This window comes from Pseudorasbora parva, chromosome 11 (assembly GCF_024679245.1).
Source record: "Pseudorasbora parva isolate DD20220531a chromosome 11, ASM2467924v1, whole genome shotgun sequence".
Classification (NCBI taxonomy): Eukaryota; Metazoa; Chordata; class Actinopteri; order Cypriniformes; family Gobionidae; genus Pseudorasbora; species Pseudorasbora parva.
The window spans coordinates 44,825,950-44,842,870 of NC_090182.1; the positions used below are offsets into that span (position 1 = coordinate 44,825,950).

At 36.4% G+C, this 16,921-nt stretch overlaps 1 protein-coding gene across 1 annotated transcript in view; it reads left to right on the plus strand.

Moving 5' to 3' along the window:
* The window catches only part of slc34a1a (solute carrier family 34 member 1a), a 38,803-nt gene that overhangs the window by 14,038 nt on the left and 7,844 nt on the right, over window positions 1-16,921 (plus strand). The window contains exons 6-10 of the mRNA XM_067458084.1: window positions 1,732-1,927; window positions 3,360-3,455; window positions 7,369-7,489; window positions 10,405-10,572; window positions 13,663-13,779. Of these exons, the coding sequence (XP_067314185.1) occupies window positions 1,732-1,927; window positions 3,360-3,455; window positions 7,369-7,489; window positions 10,405-10,572; window positions 13,663-13,779 (698 nt within the window). The remainder of the gene's footprint in view (window positions 1-1,731; window positions 1,928-3,359; window positions 3,456-7,368; window positions 7,490-10,404; window positions 10,573-13,662; window positions 13,780-16,921) is intronic.

The window sequence follows — 16,921 nt, forward strand, 5'->3', positions numbered from 1 at the left end:
CCATCCCTAATCTTCAACGACTCTTTCAGTCTTTATTTAATAACATTTTCCCTGAAAGTTGGAATACTTTGATTATAAACACAATGTGGCTGTGAAAGTAGTGAGTAGATGAGTTTAAATGATGTTTAATGTCTGACAGCATCTGGAGTCTCATTTAGACGCAAGAAACAAAAAAGGGAGAGAAGTAATAAACAGGTTGCTTTTAAAGGTTGCCTAGCTTCAGGCTGATTAATGAACTATAGTCATTAATATTTATTATATGTAATATGTCCCTTCATGTCATATAATGATCTTTTACAGTTGTATTGTTAACACTTATATCATAAACACCTGTGAAACTTTTAATTGGCTTGATATAATCCCTCTATATTTGCATCAATATCACACAGACTTCAACATTCAGCAACAATTATAACATATGGTAGCTAGACTAAGTCAAGAGTAAATCTAAAGTACAAGCTCAAGTACTCTCTACAGTTCTTTTTTATTTACTAAATCTCTTGTGTAAGTGAACTATACTAACTAAGCATTTGTTAGCACAACATACTCTTCCTATTTTACACATTTTTTTTCAAGGCAATCAGTTTTCATGGCTTTTTTAAGAAAGTCTTACTAATTAGATTTTACAGTGTAGCACCCACCTTTTTCAAGACAATTAAAAGTTTTAATATATTTTATGTCATTGAATAAAACGAGAAAATATCTTGAGTTTGCATTCACCACAGACCTTATTTCATCCACTTAACCAAAAACACATTGACTTCAGGACGATTCACTAAGAAGTGCTAAATGCAACTCTTTTCTGGGGTTTTATCTTACAAAAATACACAATTCCTGCTGCAAATAATGATGATGACCTTCAGAATTCATCATGTCCTGGTTAGAAAGCCTCAGATTCAGCTCTCACTCCATTCTGCTATGAAACCATCCAATTCCCCATGAATAATTGATCATTTCCATCGCATTACAGACTGAATGTGCTGCGAATGTCATTTCAGGTTGACTTTTACTACATTAAACAAAACACATTTCTTTTCTCTTCTGATTTTACCCATGAAAAACACATTAAAAACACATCTGTGATGAAGTGTAGCTATTTGACGCAGCAGTGATTACTATATAGTGAACTATTTCTGTTAAAAATTAAATAAAGATTAAATAAAATACAAATATTAGTTGAGAAATTAAATGAAAATTAGAAATGTTGCTTTGCCAATAAACTAAAATACAGCATTATTAATTGGAAATGAATAACAACTATAAAGTAACTAAAAAAAAAAAGTAATATTTAAAAGAAAAAATAATAAAATAGCAAAAGCACGAACAAAATGACAATACGAAAACTAAAAATATATTTATAGTAAAGCTAAAATGAAACCTCAAATAACACTGTGTTGAACCTGAAATTCAACATTAGAATAAGTTAAAATGAGTTGTTTCAATTTAAAATAGTAAGTATTTGTTCTTGACCTAAATTAGTAAGTTTACATTACATTTGTAAGTTTACGTTATATTTACATTTACATTTAATAATTTAGCAGACGCTTTTATCCAAAGCGACTTACAAAAGAGGAGAGCAATAGAAGCAACGAAACAAACAAGAGCAACAACCTGCAAGTGCTGTAAGAAGTCTCAGTTAATCGGACACTGCAAAGATACATTTTTTTTTTAAGGAAAATGAAAATGTTAAGTTGTTCTAACTAATTGCAGCAACGTTCTCTTATTCTCAAGGGCGTTTGCCGGGGCGACGATCCACGACTGTTTTAACTGGCTGTCCGTGCTGGTGCTGCTGCCGCTGGAGGTGGCGTCAGGTCTGATGAGTTTTCTGGCCAGAGTCACTGTCAGCAGCTTTCAGTCGCACAGCGGAGACGAAGCGCCGGAACTTCTCAAGACGCTCACCGAGCCCTTCACCAAACTCATCATACAGGTGTGTGTGTGTGTGTGTGTGTGTGCTGTGATTGTGTGCATGCAATGTGTGCCAGGCATAAGGACCCACCAGGACACTTTGTGGGAAAAAATATTATAGAAATATATATACAGAATTTTTTTTGTAATGGAGGGAAAACACATAACATAAGTTAAAACTTGTCACACAAGACAAGACAAAGAGGGAGAAATAATAAAAAAAAAAATAATAGGATGAAATGATACAGGTTAGGAGTGTGAGATCTTACTCAAAAAGAGAATCCATTTGCTCTGTCTTTCATATAATTGAAAAGTGTTGCCACATTTTTAAAATACTTTACTTTTATTTCTTAACCAGTATGTTATTTTTTTCCAATGGTTTCCAGATTCTAGAAGGCAGGTTTTACTCAGGGTTGCCAGGTCTGGTCTCTATAACAAAACTATCCCTATGGCCAATCAAAAGCCCATATCCCAAATATCAAAACAATATGCCTACAAAATTGTATTCCTCACAAAATGCTATTCCTATACCTAAAATACAAATTTTTAAGTCACTAGCTATGTTTCCATCCAAAGTTACGATTATACACTTTATTGGCAAAAGTATTGGGACACTCCTCCAAATCACTGAGTTCAGGTGTTCAATCTCTTCATGGCCACAGGTGTATAAATCAAGCTCTAGGCCTGCAGACGCTTCTACACACATTAGTGAAAGAATGGGTCGCTCTGGATGTAGATGCTGCTGTTTGGGAATGCATGTTTTCTTATTGGATAAAACATTTAACATTTATCAATTAAGTGCATGATTTTTATGTGCGTTTTTAGAATTTATGCACATCTTGGCATTAGGAATCAGGTTTTAATCGACATTAAACCCATGGTGGAAATCAACTGTTCAGAAGTAGCCCAATTCAGCAGGAAAACTACAGACTTGGCAACCCTGCTGTTCACAGATCCCCGAACCTGAGTTCCAGCGCGATGCCTTAGTTTTAATGGTGAAGACATATACAGTATCTAAACATTTTAAATCTGACAACCCTTTTTATAGATTAAAAAAATAAACTTCCAAACAGTAATCCGGTGACTTTTTTTTTGGCAAATTGTGCCATTTTGAATTTTAAATGTATCCATTATGTGTTTCATGTAATTTGACAAGAAAAGGAACATTAACTGAGCTGTTTTCTGTATATGATTTAAAAGAGAATATGTGCTTATTATAAAATAAAAATTGTATTTGCATATAGTTAAAATATACTATATAAAATCTGGTTGTTTTACCAGATATTTCCTCTCAATAAAATCCTCTCTCTTGCATAGACTCGTGTGTGTGCTTGGACTCTATGTTTCCTTGAGTGCTGAGATGTGCAGAATATTCTGTGTCAGGCAGTATTTTCTCAGTAATCACCTGCAGTAACACAAAGCATCTCATGCTAACTGTATTCTCGCCCCCATAGCTGGATAAATCAGTAATAACAGGCATCGCCCTGGGCGACGAGTCCATGAGGAATCACAGCCTCGTGAAAGTCTGGTGCAAGTCCAGCGTCTTCCTGGTAACTTTCTCCTGACACAAACATTGTTCATGCTCCTAGTCGGCACATATAAAAGAACAAAACTCAAGTTTTTTTTTCTTCTCTGTAAAAACAAATGATGAAATTTAGCTTAAGATTAATTCTATGCATTGTTTTTTTTATTTTTTATGCATATAGGATGCTGGCGTTGTTTGTTCGCCGCTTTCCCACCTGATTTAAGTTGTAATTGTCATGTTTTTATTTTTAATTATATTTTTTTGAATGCCCGTAACCAGTGAATCAGTCAGAGTATTATTGGGACTGTTGGACAGATCTTACCGTCTCAGATGACTCTACTCGGCTGTTAACAGCTGGTACTAGCAAGTAGCTGTGTATTTAACCAGCCAATGGCTTTTCTAGGGGTCTACATCAGCGCTCATAGCTCCTTCTGGTGTTTACCATGATCCACCTCTCCGTCTCGATCTCCCTAGTCATGTCACGGAGGATTGTCTGATGCTGAGTTCATCTCTTACTCTGCATATTGCCTCTGTGGCTAGCGGTAAACAAAATATGTGGAGTCCGTGTGGCTGGTAAAATGAACTACTCGGCCGCTCAACTGATGGAATATAACAACTACAATGCTCCATCATGTTTGTCAGGAATCCAAGAACTTGAACTCCTACGACAGCCTCGTTACAACCACAGAAGTGCTCGGCGAAAGTTTGTTTGTCCCTTGCACTTCTCAACTGCTGAGTCTCAGCTTCATCACTGCTCCACCTTGCATTACAGCCATAAGACAACTTGGACTTCTGCGCCATCCCTGGTATTGTCACAGAAGTGCCCAGAAAAATGTTGTTTACCTCCTGCAATGTACAGCGACGATCCCCATCATCTGGTCTTTAGCTGCCTCAGCGACTTCATCGGGAAGCTGGCGGGCGCCAGCTCCTCCCTCCGAGAGCGTCTAGCGCTGGGGGAAATATAAAATATGGAGTGGACCACAGTGTACTGCGGAGCTTGCAGAGACTTCCACCATCAGCTCTGTCTCCTGCCACTATGGATTTATTCAACACCAATCCCTCACCAATAAATCCATGGTCATCCACGATCATATTTTGGATAAAGGGCTGGTCTTCATGTGCCTAGTGGAAACTTGGCACAAGGGGCGGCAGTGGCTCAGTGGTTCATGCAGATTGTCTACAAACCGAAAGGTTGGTGGTTCAATCCCCGGTTCCCCCTGACCAAGTGTCGAGGTGTCCATGAGCAAGACACCCAACCCCAGCTGCTTCCGACGAGCTGGATGGCGCCTTACATGGCTGACATCGCCGTCGGTGTATGAATGGGTGAATGTGAGGCAAAAATGTAAAGCGCTTTGGATGACCATAGGGTCTGTTAAAAGCAGATAAATGTAGTCCATTTGCCATTTACAAAACAGAAGATCACTCGGTGCTCATTGAAGCCAGCTCCGGACATGGTCCGGTGGTTTGACCGTCATTCATCGGGATGAACTGAAACTTTCTCCCATACCACTGCCTGATCTTACCTCGATGGAATGTTTAGCCTTCAAATGTAAACCCCCATACTCCATGACAGTGTGTCTCATATACCGTCCCCCTAATCCACAGTCCTCATTTCTCCCTGAAATACATGTTCTCACTTCACTCTGTTCCATGTCAACCAGAATTGTTATTCTTTGTGATTTTAATATCCATATTGACAAACTCTCCTGTCATCTTGCAACATAGTTCCTGAGTTTGATTGATTGTCTTGGTCTCCAGCAACATGTGAAGGCTCCCACGCACACCAAGGGCCACATCCTAGATCTGGTCATCACTGACACGGCCCCCATAAACAGCCTGGAGGTAAACGATCTGGGTGTGTCGGACCACAAGTTGGTCTCTATGGCCTTTACATTTGCGTTGCCTATCACCAGACCCAAGTGTCAAATATCTTTTCGGAACTGGAAACAACTTGACCCAACCTCCATCACTGTAGACCTTCAACACAATATCAACTGCCCAGTCTCTGCATCAGTGGACGGACTGGTGGATCACTATAATACATCTCTGAGCAGTGTTTTTGACCTCCATGCCCCTACCAGGACACGGGATGTTAACTTTGAGCGCTAAAATTAAAACTAGGGCCATATCCTGGAACGCTGCTGTAAACAGTCTGGAAACAGTCAACTGTTCACAAGCTTGCCTTCCGCGAGCATCAAAAGGCTTATCTTAAGTCCTTGAAGGGTGCACGCTTTACATTTTATTCCAACCTCATCAATAACAGTACTGGAAATTCTACGCAGCTTTTTTTCTACAGTAAACAATCTCTTGAAGCCAAAGTCATCTTCATCCTCTGAAACCACAGTGAAGCGATGCAACAGCTTCATTGACTTTTTTAGATCTAAAGTCAATAGCATCGCTCTTCAATATCTGGCTCTTCCTTCCTGTCTCTCTTATCATCTAACCCCCCACCTGGGAGATTGCCATTCCTTTCACACTTCCCTGAGGTTCAGCAGAGCTACGTTGTAGAAACCAATTTAAAAAAATTAAGCTGTCCACTTGCACCTTGGATCCCATCCCGACTGTTCTGCTCAAGTCATTCGTTCCCATTGTAAGCCAATCATCACCCAGTTTGTTAATCTCTCTCTCAAAACTGGTTTTGTCTCTCTTATCCTTAAAGCTGCTGTCATCTGTCCAATACTCAAGAAACAAACTCTAGACCCAGAGGTCCTCGCAAATTACAGGCCAATCTCCAACCTCACCTTCATGTCAAATATCTAGAGAAGGAAGCCTCCTCTCAGCTCCACAACCATCTAAAATACACTGACATATTTGAGATTTTACAATCAGCTCTGCTCAGAGTGACAAATAACCTTCTTATGACAGCTGATTCAGGATCACCATCACTGCTCAATCTCCTCGACCTAACAGCAGCATTCGACACCATGGACCATACCATCCTCCTGGACCACCTCCACGATATAGTTGGACTATCTGGAGCAGCACTGCAGTGGTTTCAGTCCTACCTTTCTGGCAGGACTGAGTGTGCTACATTGGGAGAATGTGAGTCCAGGCTGCTACTGGTTACATGTGGTGTTCCACAGGGGTCGGTCCTCTGCCCAATCTTATTCATCCTCTACATGCTTCCCCTCGGTCCTGTCATCAGCAGACATGGACTATCTTTTCATTGTCCCCTTCTAACCCTTCCAGATGCAGAGAAACTTGTCCATGCCTTTGTGTCCACCAGGCTGGACTACTGCAATGGACTCTTCTGTGATATTTCTGGCAGAAATATCCAGATGCTTCAATACATCCAGAACAGCGCTGCCAAAGTCCTCATGAGAGTCCGTAAATATGATCACATAACTCCCATCCTACACTCACTGCACTGGCTCCCAGTTTCATCCTGAATCGACTACAAAAATCCTTCTGCTCACACATAAATGCATCACCAGACATGCACCACCATATCTACAGGAACCCATCACTCTGAAATCCTCCACCTGCACCCTCAGATCATCAGGCCGCCTGCTTCTTCAAGTCCCCACCACCAGGCTTCGTACCATGTGTGTGTGTGTGTGTGCGTGTGTGTGTGTGTGTGTATGAGAGAGAGAGAGAGAGAGAGAGAGAGAGAGAGAGAGAGAGAGAGAGAGAGAGAGAGAGAGAGAGAGAGAGAGAGAGAGAGAGAGAGAGAGAGAGAGAGAGAGAGAGAGAATATTAATAAAATGCATTTATATTTGCTTGTGTTGTGTGGGATTTTTATTTTTTATTTTATATTCTCATTATTGGAATAGAGCATTTGTTGTTTTGTATTTAATAAATCAACATGAAGTACAAATACTATGATGATTAAATGTGCCACAATTTAAAAAATAAATAAAATAAATCAAACAAATATTGCTCTTCTTCTGTGGCGCAGTAGTTTTTAGAGAAGTACTGCTGTTTCTCCCTCTCTTTAGTCTTCAGTGAACGTGACGGCAGCTGCCGCCCACAACTGCTCTTCTGAAATGCATTGTGGGAAGGACAAAGATCTCACCTGGATCACACATAATATCACTTCGCAGATCAACACAGAGAAATGTGAGTGTAATCTTGCAGTCATTTAAAAGTGGAATTTGTAGTTTGTCTTATTTCTCCTATCCAGGATTAATGTGTGTGTTTGTTTGTATTTTTATTTATTTACTTTCTATTTAACTTTACCTTTATGTATTTCTTTTTCATCATTTGTCTACTTTTATTCACATTTTTATTTAGTTTTCATTCATTTACTTTACTTTATTTTGTTTTTATTTTTTTGCTTTCTGATTAATTATTAATTGTTTAGTTTATAATATATAATATTTATATATTTTTATTCATATACATCCTTGCCATTTATTTATTTATTTATTTATTTATTTATTTATTTATTTATTTACTTATTTACTTACTCTCTGGTAATTTACTTTATTCATTTATTAAAAGTTAAAAAATATATTTATATTTTTAAAAAATAAATGTACTTACTGGTCATTTACTTTATTTATTGATAGTTTTTAGGTTTTTATTTATATAATTTTATTTATTTATTTTCTGGTCATTTACTTTATTAATTCATTAATACTTTTTATTTATTTATTTATTTATTTATTTATTTATTTATTTATTTATTTATTTATTTATTTATTTATTTATTTATTTATTTATTTATTTATTTATTTATTTATTTATTTATTTATTTATATTTTTACTGTTTATTTTATTTACTAGTTAATTTTTTATTCATACATTTGATTTTATTTATTTACTTATATTATTACATGTATTATTTACTTTAATTAATTTATTTATTTGTAATAATTTTTATTTTTTAATTAATTCATATTTTATTATGTTACATTTTTGTTTATTTGTTTATATTTGTATTTATTTACTCTCTAGTCGGTTACTTTATATACATATATATATATATATATTAATATGGTTTATTTATTTACTTTCAATTAGTTTATGTAACAAAACAAAAATACACACTTCCTCTTAATCATTTAGCCAGTAACATTTCTTTTGCATGTTCAACAGGGTTATAGTTATCTAAAACCCAAACAATAAATAATAATAATAATAATAATAATAATAATAATAATAATAATAATAATAATAATAATAATAATAATAATAATAATAATAATACTAATACTAATAATATTATTATAACAAATATAATTAATATAATTGTATAACAAACACGTGTAGTTTTAATAGAAGTACGCGACTCTTGTGAGTCTATAGACCATCTTTTGCCAAATGTGAGAGACTGACCATGAGAGACTTTTCTTGCCAATGATTTTTATCTCAGTGTTACTAAAATAATACTGCACCCTAGTGATCATGGGCCTGTACCATGATGGTAGATTAACAAACTCAGGGTTACAGGATTAGTTTTGAGTTGACAAAACCAAACCAATCTTTTCAGGCTTTGTTGGTACCATGATGATGATCTTCAGCTTTCTGTGTCAATTCAGGCTTTAATCCTGAGTTAAGGTGACATCAGCAGTGAACAGCCAATCATACGCTGGGGATCACCGAGATTCACTTCTCACCAGAGAAGCAACAAGATTAATTCCGCTTTTCTGCAGAATATTACATTATTGAAATATATTAAGAATTTAAACAAACTTACACATCAAGAAGAAAATAGCTATTTATGAAAGAGGACAACTAAAAGAAAAAATATTATACGTCAATGCAAGTAAAAGTTATGAAGATAGTTTAGTTGATATAGAGAGAGAATTGAACATTTAGCTCAGTCAGCTTTTAAATAGATTTTTTAATAGCTTTGCTTATTTGTATGACTACATAGGCTATTAATATTAATTTTAACAAAGTGCCTATTAATTATAAATTTACTAAAATTATAAATGTGTAATTGATTAAGGGTATAATAATTACATAAATTATATCTAAATCATTCAACATTAATATTATTATAAATAAGCATTGTTAAAAGCCAGATGTTTTAGTCTTTAAAAACTATTTGCTATGTAGTGACATTTAATTTGGAGCAGAAACAGGGGGAGTGGCTTTACTGCATCAGAAGTGTGTAACTTTACAACTTTACTCACAGCTGGTCCAATTTCAGTTTGAGATCTCATATCCAGAACATAACCTGCCCTTAGCTGTGGAGCGCAAGTTACTATGGCGATGAACACAGCTAAAAGCCAAACCACTTTAATGGTACCTAAAACCCAGGATTGGCACAAACTAAGCTTCAACATATCTGGCTAGCCAGCTAAACCGGCTTCATGGTACAGGCCCCATGACTAATGTTGTCCATAATTTCAGTGCATCTGTGTTAATTAAAGGGTTAGTTCACCCCAAAATGAAATTGATGTCATTAACTCCTCCCCCTAATGTCATTCCACACCCGTAAGACCTCCGTTCATCTTCACACACAGTTTAAGATATTTTATATTTAGTCTGAGAGCGTATGCAAGTGTATGCACACTATACTGTCCATGTGGGAATAAAAACATCATCACAGTAGTCCATATGAGACATCAGTGGGTTAATTAGAGTCTCTTGAAGCATCAGAAATACATTGGGATCAAATAAAATAACAAAAACTACGACTTTATTCAGCATTGGCTTCTCTTCCTTGATTGTTTTCAAACCTCAAATAAAGATTCAAACGGCCATGAATCAGTGAATCGATCAATGATTCGGATCGCCAATGTCATGTGATTTCAGCAGTTTGACACGCGGTCCGAATCATTAATTGATTCACTGATTCATAACCGTTTGAATCTTAAGACAGACTTGAGACAGTATAGTGTGCATACACTTGCATACGCTCTCGGACTAAATATCTTAAACTGTGTTCTGAAGATGAATGGAGGTCTTATGGGTGTGGAACGACATTAGGGAGAGGAGTTAATGACATCAATTTCATTTTGGAGTGAACTAACCCTTTAAGGCCTATCGTTTGTCTTAATTCTTCCGTCTGGTTTGTGCAGGCCAGCATCTGTTTGTGGACTCGGGTCTGTCAGATCTGGCCGTGGGGCTCATTCTGTTAGCCGGCTCTCTGATGGTGCTGTGCTCCTGCCTGCTGCTGCTTGTCAAAGTGCTCAACTCCACCCTCAAAGGTCAAGTGGCAAAGGTCATCGAAGGGGTCATCAACACGGGTGAGTGGAGGGAGGGAGGGCCGCAGGAATCACAGTGTTACTGTAGTATTTACTGTTACACACCCCAACGCAACACAGAGCTGTTTGAAGTTCGATACAACATGTCTTTAATACTCCTTTAATAAAGGAGTTAAATATTTATTAAAGCTCCTTTATTAAAGCTCCTTTAATACGCCCAAGCCTCTCCGTGTGGCAGGAGGCCGGTTCTCACAGTCCCTCGGCCTCGTCCTGTCAAATCCACTTAATACAGTGAAAATACACACTTCTAAACAATCAATACACATCATTACTGATCATGATCAGTGGACTCATCAAATATATGACCAGTCACGGAAAGTAGGGACACAAGTCGGTTCTGGGGCATTTTGAGTTATTCACAGATTCACATAATATTTGGAGAAGTTGTCCATCTGAATGTAGGCCTTTAGAAAAGTGTAAACGAGAGAAAACAGACTCTGAAGTTTTGCAGTTCTCACCTGTTCTCACCTGCTGGGAGTGAAAATTGGGCTCATTTACATCTCATTTAGATAAGCCACACCCCCTGTAAAGCTGCATGGTTGCTAGTAACGACAGACGCTACGGGAAAAATCGGACCACATGCTATTAATAATAAAGGATAGCAAATGCTAACATTACCATCTAAAAGCCCATTATTTTTTTGGCAAGTGATACGATGCTAACGATTAAAACAACAATTAAACAACAGTTAATAACCATAGGTAGTTATTAGTGTTGTCAAAAATATCGATATTTCGATATATATCGATACTGGAATATCTGAAACTATACGATTCTCAGTTTTTACAGTATCGATACCAGCTGCGCTCTCCTCTCCGACTGAAAGCGAGTTGACACACACCGGCATATTCTCACTCAGCCCGGTTAACCTCTGAGCACGGCGAACGCGCGTTCTGCTGGACTTTTTCCTCATGACAGTGTGTTAGTGTTAGTGTGTGATCGGTCTGAATTTTGCGCGGGATTGCACATAAATTAATTCTACTAATCCCCGCAGATTTCATGCTCACATCTAGAGCACACACACATGGCACGTAATAAAGCCGTGATAATACACGTAATAAAGCCGCCTCTGACATGATACAAGTGCAAACATTTGCTTATTTTTCCACCTTATTATTGGTCAAATACACTCAAAGAAATATCAGTGCACAAATGGAAGAGTATTAACGTAAACACAGTCGCAAACAGTTCAGGAAGAATGAGTAACAGGAACAGTGTTTAGGATCCATGCGTCCGTTAGTCTTAAAGGGACCGCAGTCATTTGTTATTCAAACTACAAAAAGACAAACGATCAACTGCTCTTGACTGATCAACTTGAGTAACTTTAATAGTTTCATCTGTACGCTATTGAATTTTTTTACAAAGAACATTATCCAATGTTGTTTTAAATGTAATTACTATGCATTTTTTTATTCAGTTTCTTATCTGAATGTTAGACTTACCTGAAAAAATAAAGCAGTCTGTTTAATTTGTATCTTCTATTCTATTGCATTTATTTGTGCTATTGTTTGTAATCTGTTTATTTGTTCTTATTTTATTACTGTTTAGTCGTCTTTTTAAATTCAATTTACCATTCGAAATCAAGCTTTCTTGTGCTGTGTGTAAGCTATTGCAACACAATTATGTTACCCCATTGTAAAAAATAAATTGAGATAGCAAAAATTTGTGAGAGAATTTTAATAGTAATTGATCAATTGATCAATAATTGTTCAAATCAAAATGATGCCCAACCCAAAGGAACATGCTGGCCACATTCATTTTTAGTAAAAAATAACATGAATAATAATAAGTTCTGTTGTCATATTAAGCATCGTATCTTATCTTATCTTATCTTTTTTTTTTTACTGTGGTATCGATTTAGTATCGATATATCGATATTTTAGTCTGGTATCGTATCGAAGTCATAATTTTGGTATCGTGACAACACTAGTAGGTATAGGAAGGTCTAAACATGAGATAACGTGTGTGTGTTCTTAGAATGAACACAAAACAACAAACTTTGGTGTTTATGGAAACACACCCCATAAGAAACAGAAAAGTATTCTTGCAAATCTTGTTGCCTCCAATGAAATAAGTCGTTCGGGCACACTTTCTGTTTGCCGGGGACTTCTTAGTGGATGTACTGTGTGTCTGTTCGAAGGGGATAAAGACAGAGAATGAGAGGAAGTTCTACTGTAAAACTGCTCTAGAAAGACAAATGTCCGTTAATTATGAAACAGGGTTATTATTGTAACTAAAACTATTAAATGCATTTTTGCTAATATAAATAAAATATAAATATAGTTGAAGAACCTAAACTAAACAAAAATTTGAAATGTTTCCTTGGCAATAAACTGAAATAAGGTGAAGCACGAAAATTATTAACTGGAAAATTAACTACAAACTAAAACTGAAATAAAAATAAATTAAACCTACATAGTATATATAAAAAAAATGAATAAAAAAAATCCCTGAATAAAATGACAAAAGCACATAGCATAATTATTATAAATGTAACAACATATATAATATATAAAATAAAGCACATTTAAAATATTAACACAACTAAAACTAACTAAAAACACGCGCACACGCACGCACGCACGCACGCACGCACACACACACACACACACACACACACACACTAGTTATGAACTAATGCAATTACAAAAGCACATCATGAAATTATACTTTTTTTTAGCAAAAATGATATGAAAAACTAAAAATATAGAAAATAAAGCTGATTTAAAATATTAATACAAATAAAAACTGAAACTGAAATAAAACTTGTAAACATGTATAGCAATATCTAAAACAAACCAAGAAAATATTTTACAAAAGCTCATAACACAACTAACATGACAACTAAAAATATAAAAATAAAAGTTAATTCCAAATATTAATAAAACAATAAAACTAAAATATTAGTTATGAAACGATTCAGTTCAATAAATGTGTCGATGTTGCAAAAATCACCAGGACAGTAAAGAGATTGGATTTGTAATGTATGTGCACACATCTTTACAGTTTCTCTTTTGTGTCTACATTTGACATGCGTCATTATTTGATATGATTTTCCGTCGTCCTCATCAGATTTCCCGTACCCTCTGGGCTGGCTGTCAGGATATCTGGCCATGCTGATGGGAGCAGGAATGACCTTCATCATCCAGAGCAGCTCGGTCTTCACGTCCGCGATGACGCCACTCATAGGTGAGTCTGTCATCTTCAACAGGAGTGAGACGACCAGCAGGCAGCAGCACAAGATTGCTCAAAAACACATTAATAATGCATCCGTACAAACAGACTTTTTTATGTTCATAGGCCAGAAATGTAAGAGCATGCAAGCAGAAAAACAGTAGATGTTATTGTGTTTTTAAGGTGAACTTTAGACACACACCACTGAAATAAAGTTTCAGGCGGCTGTAAAAATCTGGGGATTAAAACAGAAGGATCTTTACGTGCCGCTCAAAGATTATTATTATTTTTTAGATGGTACCTCTGAAATGTGTGATGAATCAGCTCTTCTGATTAAACTTTAGTTTATTTTTGTTTTCTTCAAACATCTTCAAATATAGAGCAAAGGGTAAATATACGGCTCTAATACATATTAACCGACACAGGTCAGGCTAAATCTCGCTGCTTTCCTTTCAATTATTTCATCATTAATTTACACCCATTAGTCAACAATGATTCTTCTTTGCCTGCTGCATGATTATGGTAATTATTAACTCTTCAGCCAATGGGGATGCCTTTGTCTCTTTGAGATTGCGGTTACCATGGAGTTCATCATTTATTAAAGCCGCTGAAGAGTTGAAGTGTCACTGGACGTATTATTAATAGTAAAGAAGGTTATAAGGTCACCAGCGCTGGCAAAGCGACATGAAACCCGTGACCTCAGAGTTCGCTTAATGCATGATGAGGAGAGCATTTACATGTCCCTGTCTGTTTTCTGACATATTTCCTGCTTCATTTTGAGTTTAGAGAAATTTAAAACAAAATTGTTACTGCCATTCAGAATTAAATATTCACGTTTTCTTTCTGTTCTTTTCACATGTATTTGTATAGCGTTTTTCACATGCATATCGTTTCAAAGCGGCTTTACAGAAAATGCATGGGTCTACATTACAGTTAATCTAATATCAGAGGAGACTGTGTCAAAGTCATGTCCAGAATTAGATTATACAGATCATGCAGTTAGCTAACATCATGTTTTCATATAGGCAGAAACAATGAGCTCATTAAAGCATTTTTATAAGTTGTGATTGTAATAATTACAATATATAGAACATTTTTGTGTGTGTTGGTGTTCAGTCTGCCTGAATAAAAAATAAATGTATAAAAAATAATAAATGCATGTGGAAAAAGATACAATTATACCTATATAAGGAAATAAAAGTATAAATAACAATTTAGTATTTTGTTTATATATATATATATATATATATATATATATATATATATATATATATATATATATATATATATATATATATATATATATATATATATATATATATCACACACACACACACACAGTGGCAGCTCAAGAGATGTACAGTAGCATTTAAGTATGAAATTGAATGAATAAATGTATGGTAAAAATTAAACCTACATAGTCTTCAATATACATTGAAGTAATATACAACATTGATTAAAAGCTACTGTATTAAAGATCTTTTTGTTTTTTTTATTAACATCATTTTAGAGGTGAACTGTCCCTTTAAGGACAAGCGTCCACTATAGGCTGCGCTGCTGTCAATTGAAGACCTGGTCACATCTCATTACAGACACGTGATTTTACTTTCACTTTAGCCACAGTTTATATGTTAACCTTGTGTGTGTTTGACAGTATTAGCGCAGTAAGACTGTTCATTAATCACGTGTGTTTGACAGACGTTTAGTGTGCGTGCTCAGTGCATGTAAAATGTAGCGAATGTAATTTTTAACCAGCAAGGCTTTAAAACGCAGCTAAACTCCCCCTAACTTTAGTGCATATGATTGGATATTTGCTCATATCAGCACGTAGACTCACAGGCACACTCAAAAAGAGCCGAAATAAACTGAGAGAAATATTTCAAACGGAGAGAAATGGAAATAATTAATTATATGGAAAACTGAAAAAGAAAAAAAACGCAATTCACCAGCGCGTATTGAACTGTGAATGCCGTACCAAACAGTTCAATATTATATGAAGTATTGTGGCATCCCTAAAATATATACACTCACCTAAAGGATTATTAGGAACACCTGTTCAATTTCTCATTAATGCAATTATCTAATCAACCAATCACATGGCAGTTGCTTCAGTGCATTTAGGGATGTGGTCCTGGTCAAGACAATCTCCTGAACTCCAAACTGAATGTCAGAATGGGAAAGAAAGGTGATTTAAGTAATTTTGAGCGAGGCATGGTTGTTGGTGCCAGACGGGCCGGTCTGAATATTTCACAATCTGCTCAGTTACTGGGATTTTCACACACAACCATTTCTAGGGTTTACAAAGAATGGTGTGAGAAGGGAAAAATATCCAGTATGCAGCAGTCCTGTGGGCGAAAATGCCTTGTTGATGCTCGAGGTCAGAGGAGAATGGGCCGACTGATTCAAGCTGATAGAAGAGCAACTTTAACTGAAATAACCACTCGTTACAACCGAGGTATGCAGCAAAGCATTTGTGAAGCCACAACACACACAACCTTGAGGCGGATGGGCTACAACAGCAGAAGACCCCACCGGGTACCACTCATCTCCACTACAAATAGGAAAAAGAGGCTACAATTTGCACAAGCTCACCAAAATTGGACAGTTGAAGACTGGAAAAATGTGGCCTGGTCTGATGAGTCTCGATTTCTGTTGACACATTCAGATGGTAGAGTCAGAATTTGGCGTAAACAGAATGAGAACAAGGATCCATCATGCCTTGTTACCACTGTGCAGACTGCTGGTGGTGGTGTAATGGTGTGGGGGATGTTTAATTGGCACACTTCAGGCCCCTTAGAGCCAATTGGGCATCGTTTAAATGCCATGGCCTACCTGAGCATTGTTTCTGACCATGTCCATCCCTTTATGACCACCATGTACCCATCCTCTGATGGCTGCTTCCAGCAGGATAATGCACCATGTCACAAAGCTCAAATAATTTCAAATTGGTTGCTTGAACATGACAATGAGTTCACTGTACTAAAATGGCCGCCACAGTCACCAGATCTCAACCCAATAGAGCATCTTTGGGATGTGGTGGAACGGGAGCTTCGTGCCCTGGATGTGCATCCCACAAATCTCCATCAACTGCAAGATGCTCTCCTATCAATATGGGCCAACATTTCTAAAGAATGCTTTCAGCACCTTGTTGAATCAA